Raw genomic sequence first — 10,676 nt, forward strand, 5'->3', positions numbered from 1 at the left:
ACAGCCCTTGAGATATCTGAATATGGCTATCATATCTCCTCTCAGTCTCTTCTTTTCCAGAGGAAAAACATACCCAGCTCCTTCAACCGTACCTCATAAGGCTTGGTTTCCAGCCACTTGACCATCTTGGTTGACTTCCTCTGCACATGTTCCAGCTTGTCAACACCCTTCTTAAATTGTGGTGCCCAAAATTGGACACAGTACACCGGGTATGTTTTGACCAGTATTCCGGGTGTGGTTCTTATGTCCTGGAACATCCAAGGAGACTCTCAGGGTGGCTCATGATGACTCAAGAGAAGCAGCTGTTCCAAGGGTCTTGGCTTCCTTTTGTGAATTCCCCACCACTGTACAAAATGAAACTTTTACATCTCTCCTGGTGGAGTGTCCATTGCCGAGGATGGGGAGATTGTCTCTGAGACAGGCAGGAGCGAGGCAGTGAGAAGTGAACAGCACTTACATGTCATGCTCCTTCCCCACTGTTGTCATGTTTAAAATTGCTCTCAGTGGCACTGAATAATAGAAGCGTCAAAAGATTCAAATTACTAATTAGAAGTAAGAAAGGCCCATTGCCTTGCAAGATTTATTTCTCTTCAGCAATGATTCTCATGAGGAGAGTATCTCTGTCCTACCTCCTGAGTTTGAGCAGCTGTTCTATTGGCTCTTCTTTGCAATGGCTCCGAAAGCCTGAATGCCGTTTGAACAGAAAGAAATGTGAACATTTAGCCTTGGTTTTCTCCAATGGACAACCTGAAATTTCTCCCCCAGAGTCAATGGAGTTCAGGAGCAGGAGGTTGCGTTGTTTCAGCCTCACTTGGCAACCACTTGACACTGCCTGCATGCAGATCAGATGCTCTAACGCTCAGCAGCAGCCCTTCCCTGTGGCCTTAAGGTAACTTGGAGCCTGGGCAAAGAATCATGCCCATAAATTGGTCCTCTGCTCCTGGGAACAGCAAATCAGCCAAAAGATACTGAACTGATAACTGTCAGATATCTGAAGGTGAAAACACAAGACCTTGACACCTATCTTACTATGTTGTCTTTGGCATGTCTCTTTAAACTCAGTGCCTCGGTTAACTACCTAACCTAAATGTTGACAAGATTATTCTTTTTGTTCCAAATAAGGGTTTCCTTTAGCAGGTGTGCTACCTTTTTTTTTTAAGCGCCCTTCTCCAACCTGGCTTCCTCCAGATGTTGTTGGAGCACAACTCCCATCATCTGTGAACATTGGCCATGCTGACCGGGACTGATGGGACCCACCGTCCAAAACATCTGGAAGGCGCTAGGTCAGGGAAGGTTACTTTAACAAGACACCGCTTTATATTACCAAAGTTGGTAGCAGGGGTTTAGAAAATGAATTGACCATGGCATCTATGTAGTTAGTTATACGATCTCTCTTTCTGACTTCGGGAGCTGCATTTGTGAGTGAAAAGGGTGATTTGCAAGGGGATCGAGCCAATGTCATCCTGAAGGAAAGGTATGTAACCTACTACTGCTCTTCCTCCCCACCCCACCCCCGTGCACTTTTCTGGCAGACATCCTTGAGCATTTGAGACGGATATGAGAGTTTTCAGCCCTCACTGGAAAACAACCCAACTAAACATAACAGATTACATCAGCTCAGGCTTTTCAATTCCTGGATGGCAGCAGCGTGCTAATCCAACCTTCATCCTGGATTTCGCAAAGTAAAACAAGGGAGGCTGGCAAGAAGACAGCTTGAGGAAATTGACGACGGCAGGCCTGGTGAGCAGTAGGCTGTATAAAGGCTCAAAAAACTGCAAGCTGATCTCCCAGCTACTACTTCTGGTCCTTCACTGCTACGTCCCAGCAGCAGCAGAAGACCTCAGAGCTAAATTTCTCAACCTGCTCTTCTGCAGTGGAAACCGTGCACCTAGCACCAAAAGACATGAATCGTTTTTTGGTCTTCACTCTCTTTTTGGTACCCACGAATGCTGGACCTACCTGGAGTACCAAGTATGCTGTGGACTGCCCCGAGTCCTGCAACAGCAGCGAATGCAAAAGCCTGGTGCACTGTAAGAAGCAGGTGCTGGATGACTGCGGCTGTTGCAGAGTCTGTGCTGCAGCCCTGGGAGAGACGTGCTACCGGACCGTCGCAGGGATGGATGGCGTGAAATGCGGCCCCGGATTGAAGTGCCAGTTTTTTTCCGAAGAGGATGATTTTGGTGACGAGTTCGGTATCTGCAAAGGTAAAGGAGAGTCGCTGGATAAAACTGGTGATTTCATCCAGAAATACACAATTAGTACTCTTTATTTTAAAAGCAACAGCAACACCCATCCATATTAGAATTATCCTGGCATAGCAAAAGCCTCTCTGAGATGGAGACAGACACAAATGGTTATTTATTGCTAAATCAGTATTATGTCTAGTGCTTTCATTTCACAGTTTGGTAAGGTAGGTCACAATTTCTATGTTTTGCAAACGGAGGCTGAGGCAGGGTTGCTTGAGGCTGTCAGCGAAATCTATGGCTGAGGTAGGTCTTAAACCTAACCAACTCTTATGCTGCCCCCGTACCTTCCAGAAACAACCCAGGCCTTATCCATTTGGAAAAGGACACTTTTATCAGGAACAACATTTAGTGATTGACTGGGAGAGATGCACAGAGGGAAAAACTCTCAGGAGGGTGGTCCTAGGTGAAGATGTCCGACCAGGAGTATAGACGACCAAGAGAATGTAGTCTGCGCTCCACAACAGGAGTTGTGATACAAAAGATTTGTGGGGTGAGAACCCCACACCCAGCAGTGAAGATATAGGGTGATATTCAACGTTAGTCATACTCAGACCCGTTGAAATTAATGGGCACGACTAATTTAGGTCTATTAATACCAATGAGTCTACTCAGAATCAAATTGAATTGGATGCAATCTGTTTTCGTGAACCAGAAAAAGCTATCCCAGGTGTGCATAGCTTCCATAGCACCAAGATGGGTGCTGTGAGCCTTCATATCCCTGCAGGTGCCTCTTTCCCCCCCTCTCCTCCCCAGCACCTAACAGGTGTTTTGTACTGTCAGAGATACAGCCCTTATTGGCACCAACCTTGTTAGAAGCAGTGTACGTACTTTGTCAGATAAAGGTAATACAATTTTTGATTGTTCCGCTTCAGACTGCCCATGGGGTGTGCATGAACTTTTTTTTTAAAGAAATGCTGAGTGCTGTCTCATATTAAAATGTTAAACTTTTTTCTCTAATGAACTAGTCTGATACTAGTTTGACATATATGGGCAGAGTCTTTTTCCCCTATTTGTTTATTGTTTGTATATTCCATCCTTTTCTCCAAGGAGCTCAAAATAGCATACATGGTTCTTCCCCTCTTCTTTTAAACCCCACAACAGCCCTTTGAGGTAGGTTAGGCAGAGAGGCAGTGACTGGCCCAAGTGAGCTTCATGAAGAAATGTGGATCTGAACCCTGGTCTCTCAGTCCGACACTCTAACCACTATAACATACAAGGAGCTCATTTAAAAATTGCATTCTCCCATCTGCAGTCTGAAGTTGTATACACTAGTCCAATCTACCACTTTTACTCTGCTTAATACGTAACCTAATATACAGATTGTTAGGTGCCTGGAAATGTACAGAAGTATAGTCTTCTGATCAAGGGAAGTCATGGTACAGCTCTGTTCTGACTTGGCGAGATCACACCTGTGCCACAGTTTATGAAGGATATTGACAAGCTGGAACACGTGCAGAGGAGGGCAACCAAGATGACCAAGGGTCTGGAAACCAAGCCCTATGATGTATGGTTGAAGCAACTTGGTATATTTAGCATGGTAAGGGGAGATGTGATAACCATCTTCAAATAACTAAAAGCCTGTCACATGGAGGATGGAACAAGCTACGACCCAAACCAATGGCTTCAAGTTATAAGGAAGGAGACTCCAACTAAACATCTGGAAGAACTTTCCAATAGAAAGAGCTGTTCAAAAGTTGAACAGACTCCCATGGTGGATTCTCCTTCCTTTGAGGCTTTTAGGCAGAGATTGGATGGCCATTGACAGTTGAGATTCTTGCAGTGTTGGGGGTTTGGACTAGATGACTCTATAGGTCTTTTTCAATTCTATGATTCTATGAAAATGTACATGTCCTTATGGTTTCTGCCTAGGGGGCAATAGCTTTTGGAAGCTGGGTTTTGGATTCCTCAAAGTTGGCTACCAAAAAAGACATTGTTATTTATAGGATTCTGATGGCCTAAGTGATTTGAAACGCAGGTTAGCATGCTTGCACATGAGCCAATATAGACAGTGCAGGAAGGCAGGTCATTCCTAGGTAAGTATACTTAGGTTTGCAAGGACTGCATCCTTAAAGTCTAGACATATTCCCTGGGAGTTAATCTCATTTGATGTTCTCAGCACTCTCTTTGGACTAAAAGTGCACTCATTTAAAGCCTGTGGCTCTCCCTTAAAGACTTCTGGGAACTGTAGTTTGTTAAGGATGCTGTGAACTGTAGCTCTATGAGGGTGGAACTATATTCTCAGGAATGGTTCTTCGGGGAACCATTTGCTTTAAATGTGCATCGGTATGCTTTAAATGTATGCTGCAGATCGTAAGTCAGTGGAAACATGATCACTGATAGTGAACTTATGTTATAACTGGTGCTATCAGTATGCCAGACCAGGGATGCCAACTTGAATAAAATATTGTGGGGGCCCAGGTAAGCCCAACCTTGCAAAAGTGATCACATTATGCAGTGCACAAACACCATTTGAATGGGAATGCCCATCAACTTTGCAGGGGCCCATCCCCCTCAAATATTTTGTTGTGGGGGACCAAAAGCCTCATGGTCTCTAGGAGTGGTCTCTATGCACCAGAGGCTTGGGAGAATCCAAAGTTTGTAGAACTGCAACAACAACAACAACAACAACAACAACAACAACAACAACAACAACAACAAAATTTGACTACTGACTGAGGGGTGGGGGGAATGGAATGGCGTGTCTAGTAATCTGAATAGGATCACTGGGCATGACAACATTATGTTGAAGGTCCCATGCATTTACTTAGGTGCTTAGGCTTGCAGGCTTACGTTTTGATCCAATGGGGAACGAGAACCTTCCTGTAAAATAAGCTTCAAACCGGCTAATCACCTGTTTGAAAGAGGCTGGGAGTCAGAGGAGGTGCTGCAGTCAGTTTCCCACACTCTTTCCCAAGCAGCCTGATTACAGCTTACTAAAGAGCTACGCAAGAGCAGGTCTGGAATGGGTTGTGTGGGATCCTGAAAAGGTTCACATGCAAGAATTCCTCACCCATCTACGAAAGCATGTCCCTGTAGGTGATGAGTCCTAGTTGGAAGGAGGTACTTGAGTGGTTTCTTAGGCAAGGCTTAAATGACTTTTGAGGTTGCTTCCAGAGTCCAGACAGCCTGTTCACTGCACATTTCTCCTAATTTGTTTGCAGGGAGATTAGACAATCTTTGGAGATTTATTGAGCATTCATTTTGATATGTTTGCAGGGAGGCGTTGCATCAAGCACATGTTTTCTCATGCACTTCCATGCATTCCTGCCTTCATCACTTTTTTTTATAACAAATAGTTTGGGGTTTTTTGGGGTGGGGGGAATAGGGGGCAGCTATGTTGCGAAAGACCTCCCAACCAATTTGAATTGCATCACTGAATTTGCCAGTATTTGAATGAATCCCACTCAAAAATAGCAACAGCTTGGAAGCCCCCTGAGTCTCCCATGCACAATATATTTGGTGGTGCGGTCACTGCAAGTGGAGAGTATTTAGAAGAGATTCATAGGAGAACAATTCTTACGTGTGTTTTAGCCAATGGAGATTTTATGTTTGCATTTCAAATGGATGTAAATGAAAACCCGCTTCGTGGCCTGCTTTAATTTCAGGAGCGTGGAATTGCTTTCTGCTGCTGCGTCAAAGCAGAATCCAACATCTTGCAATGGGACTGGCTTTTAGTTGTCTTCCTGGCACATTATCAAGCTTTAAATATGTAGTGGTTAGTGTCAGACTTTGGCTGGGGTGTGGGGATATGGCTTCAGATCTCCACTCAGCTACAAAGCTCACTGGGTAACTTGGGGCCTTCACTATTTGTGGTAAGAAGGAAAGGCCATCTTGTAATATTTGCTTTTTCATTTCCTGTTCCATTCACACCAAAACAGCCTCTGTCAGTAAACCACGGCATCCAGCTTCGCTTGTTTAGTCCACTGCTTAAATGCTATAGTCCAGCATAGCAAATGGGAGAGGGCAGTGCGGTTCTGTGGCACTTACCATTTAAAACTCCCAAAAATCTTCAGTAGATAAAAACGCTAATGCAGATCATATAGAGGCAGTGGCGTAGCGTGTTGGGTGCAGGGAGGGCCCGGCCGCACCGGGCACAACATCTGGGGGTTAGGGTTAGGGGGCGCAAATCCACGGGTTAGGGGGCGCAAATTCACGGGTTAGGGGGCGCAAATTACTTGCCTTGCCCCGGGTGCTGACAACCCACGCTATGCCACTGTATAGAGGACTGTAGGCAATGTTCTGTATTATAATACAGAGAGAAAACCATACTGCTACAGGAATCCTGATCTGGTGGGTGATGGGGGAAAGCCCTAGACAGGGCTGCTGGACAAAGGCATTTTACCGCCTCAGGTAGAGCAGCAAAGAGCAACACCCTCCCAAAAAAGCCAAAATACAAGGGACCCAAACCTGGCAAATATTTTGGCAATTTAGGCAGAAAATCCCACAAGCACCTTTCCTTTGCCTTGGCAGCAACAATTCAATCACAACAAAGCTTGCTAACCTAATAAATCACGTAACAATTTGTTATTTCATGACACGGCAGAGATAACTGTTTAATTCCAACCAGTTCATCTCTAGCTAGCATCCTTTGTTCCTCCTGATTATATATATTTTAGAAGATTGAAATCTTTGTTTAGCCTTCAGGAAAGGCAAAGGAAACAATTTAACTAAACATATCTTTTGCAAGTAATAAAGTAATGTTATTAACATGCTTGCAACTGTGGAAAATATATGAAGAGATATGAACACACACATGTTGGCATTGTTGCTTTTTTGCTTCTCAAATTGCTTTCATATTGCTTTTCAAATTGTTTTATTATGAAGATCTTTGAATCGTTAAGGGGGGGGGGAGAAGTGAAGTTCAAGGTATATAATCAATGTCTTCCATAATTAGGAATCCATAGAATCATAGAATTGTAGAACTGAAAAGTCTCCAAAGGATCATCTTGTCCAACCCCCTGTGATTCACAATAGATTCACTGCTGTTTCTTTTTCTGTCTTACAGAGTGTCCATATGGGACCTATGGACTGGAGTGCCGAAGAACCTGCAACTGCCAGTCTGGCATATGTGACAGAGTAACTGGGAAATGCCTGAAATTTTCATTTTTCCAACTGGCTGCATCAAAGCCCCCCAGCAGACTAAAGCTAATTCCACATGCAGGTACGTGTTAATTTCTCAAAGCAGGAATGGGGAAACTGGTCCCTTCAGATGTTGTTGGACTCCACCTCTTGTCTGTTCCAGGCAGCATAGACAACAGCCAATAATGATGAGAGTTGTAGTGCAACCATGTCTGGAGGTTCCCATCCAAGCAATAGAGCATCCTCCTGTGCAAGTGTGTTGAATGAACAGGAGCTGTGCATGAGCACCATGGCACTATGCAGGGGAGCTTTCTGATAGGAGCATCTGAGCATAGAAAGCTGCCTTATACCGAGTCAGATCAATGGCCATCTATGTTGACCGGCAATAGTTCTCCAGGGTTTCAGACAGAAGACCCCTGCTGGAGAAACCAGGGAATGAACATGGGAGCCTTCTACATCTGTTGGGCGGCAGGACTCCTTACTGCCTTTGTCCCAAGAGATTAACATCATTGTGCTTTGGAGATCCATAACACCCAGTCATCAGACTACACAACCACATGCACCTCTCCAGGACTGCATGTGCAAGTAACTTATTCTGCATGCACAGCCTTTTTGAAGGGCATAGAATCATAGAGTCATTGAATTGTAGAGTTGGAAGGGACCCCTGAGGCAGATTGGTTAGATCAGTGCTTCCCAAACGTTGGTCTCCAGCTGTTTTTGGACTACAGCTCCCATCATCCCTGACCACTGGTCTTGCTAGCTAGGGATGATGGGAGTTGTAGTCCAAAAACAGCTGGAGACCCAAGTTTGGGTTAGATCTATGTATGGTAGTGGGAGATAATACACAGAATGATGTCCAGATGTATTGTTAAGCTGAAGACCAGAAGAGGATGGAGGGACAAGGTCTCCATGACTGTAGCCCTGATATTGAAATATCTTCTAGATCTGGTGTGCAGAACCCGTGGTCCTCCCCATATTGCTGAACTGCAGCTCCCATCATCCATCGCCATTGACCATGCTTGCTGGGGCAGATGGAGTTGTAGTTCAGCAACATCTGGAGGGCCAACGGTTCCCTGTTCTGGACGAAGACACAAAGGAATGGGGGGAAATTATTTAATAATCTTTCTCTATTTTAAACTTTCAGAGAATGATATGGGATCCGGTGATGGCAATTCTGTAAAAGAGGATTTTGTCAAAGAAAAAGCCATTAATTCCCCAATAACGAAATGGCTAAACCCTCGCTGATATTAGCCTATATGGGCAGGACTTTCAAAACTGATGTGCTTTCTTCACATTTATAATGAATGTTCAGCAATCTGCTCCAGCAAAGGAAATAGTAATGTGTAATAAACAAATAACCGAATCCAGTCTGTAACTTCAGGAAAAGAGTGTAAGACTGTGTACAGTGTACATGTTTTAAAGAACACATCTTAATTGTCATTAGAATACTAAAGTACATTATGAACTGTTGAATGTAAACTTTTTTGAAAGGACACATGAATCTAGAGTCATCTCAAATCTGCAAGCCCTACACAAAATATTCATTCATTTAAAACATAGGAATTGTATGGTGACAGAAGTCCACCAAAGTTAGGAAATGTAATTTTTATAGCTGATATCCTGATAGACTGATGAATGTAATAAAAGGGACTAAAATCAGTATTAATTTTGAATATGAAGACTACAGTTTTACGCATATTGACATGGAAGTAAGAGCCATGGAATTCAGTGAGACTTATTTTTGTGTAAGCATGCCTAGGATCAGGCTGCACTGCCACAATCCAAGACACAGCTAAACTTGCAGGCAGTTGAATCCTGTGTATGTTTACTTGGAGTTACACGCTACTATGCTCTCTGATAAGTGGGAATTGCTGCCTTTACCCAATTGAAAATGTGTCCATACCCTTAGGTGCCCTTCAGTGTTAAATGGTGGCTTAAAACCACATATTTTAGTGATATACTGTAAACCCCATCAAATTCAATGAGGGTAAACCTGCACTCTCATAGTTTTGTTAGTTTCCTTTTACACAGGAAAGACCACCAGCTAACTTTCCACAGCCCATAATACACATCTCAAGTGTGACAAACCCAGGCAGGTTTACAGCAGTTTTAAACAGTGATTCAGCTGCTACGTAGATTATATGAGCTACTGATTATGTAAAAACACTAGAGCAAATATTGTAAATAATGCATCTGTGGAAACAGAATGAAGGAAGCTGGAATTAAAATGAACTTTCTGTAGGAGACGTGGAGTTTTTATAAGAGCAAACTCTTACAAGTCATCAAAGTGTAAAAAATAAGTTAGGGGCAGCCCCTTAGGCCTCTTAATGTATTTATTGGTGCTGAACCAATTTTTCCCTGCTGCAGTAGACCAACATTTAGACTGGCTTCAATTTGTAAGGCTGAGTTGTCAGTCTGAAGACGGGAGTTCACAATGGAAGTGCCAACACAATCAGCAGTACAGAAAAGTGCAAACAATTCCTGTGTAAGTCAATGGATCATTTCGAAGCAAGTCAGATTTGAGGCTCCTCCGGGAAATTTTTTAGTCAAATAAATGTGGTTTGGCAGGCATAATGAGAGAGTTTATTTAAATAGTGCTGTGAATACTTTCATGAATTTAGTTCTTTTATTGTTGCTCTTTGTCAGATATTTGTGACTATGATGGATCTTTGAATGTGCATGTAATAAGCTCAATGTTTATAAGTGTATATGTGTATTATTGCCCAATAAATCAGATAGAAACATATTGCTTCCACATTCTCTTCATGATAGTTAGGGATGATGTGAGTTGTAGTCTGACAACATCTGGAAGGCCACATGTTAGCCATCCCTGCAATACCTGATGTCACAATATACTGTGATCCTTTAAACAACAACAACTAGAAGTGTCAGAGATTAAAACTGGGACTTTCAGCATGTAATCTAATTTTGAGTTATATTCCTTTTTCCATTTTTAAGACAGAGCAAAACAAGCTCAGTCAGTAAAGCATGAGACTCAGTCTCAGGGTTACAGGTTCAAGCGCCACATTGGACAAAAGATTCCTGTGTTACAGGGGGTGTGGTCCCTTAAAGGTAAAGGTAAAGGGACCCCTGACCATTAGGTCCAATCGGGACAGACTCTGGGGTTGCAGCGCTCATCTCACTTTATTGGCTGAGGGAGCCGGCGTACAGCTTCCGGGTCATGTGGCCAGCATGACTAAGCCGCCTCTGGCGAACCAGAGCAGCGCACGGAAACGCTGTTTACCTTCTCGCCGGAGCGGTACCTATTTATCTACTTGCACTTTGACGTGCTTTCGAACTGCTAGGTTGGCAGGGATTCGAACTGCCGACCTTCTGATTGACAAGTCCTAG

General features: G+C 43.6%; 1 protein-coding gene across 1 annotated transcript; it reads left to right on the plus strand.

Moving 5' to 3' along the window:
* The first annotated feature begins 1,620 nt into the window (after nt 1–1,620).
* On the plus strand, nt 1,621–10,069 carry ESM1 (endothelial cell specific molecule 1). Its single transcript, XM_083703737.1, has 3 exons — nt 1,621–2,204; nt 7,252–7,407; nt 8,470–10,069. Exons 1-3 carry the CDS (start codon nt 1,904–1,906, stop codon nt 8,568–8,570), a joined length of 558 nt encoding a protein of 185 aa, XP_083559863.1. The 5' UTR covers nt 1,621–1,903; the 3' UTR covers nt 8,571–10,069.
* Nucleotides 10,070–10,676: the final 607 nt, after the last annotated feature.

The sequence above is a fragment of the Podarcis gaigeae genome (assembly GCF_964106915.1).
Source record: "Podarcis gaigeae genome assembly, chromosome: 11".
NCBI classification, from domain to species: domain Eukaryota; kingdom Metazoa; phylum Chordata; class Lepidosauria; order Squamata; family Lacertidae; genus Podarcis; species Podarcis gaigeae.

Excerpts from the sequence above, each read along its gene's own strand:
- ESM1 (XM_083703737.1), top strand. The coding sequence starts at position 1,904 with ATGAATCGTTTTTTGGTCTTCACTCTCTTTTTGGTACCCACGAATGCT. Across the intron at positions 2,205-7,251 it reads CGAGTTCGGTATCTGCAAAG|AGTGTCCATATGGGACCTAT; the intron begins GTAAAGGAGAGT and ends TCTGTCTTACAG. Across the intron at positions 7,408-8,469 it reads AAAGCTAATTCCACATGCAG|AGAATGATATGGGATCCGGT; the intron begins GTACGTGTTAAT and ends TTAAACTTTCAG.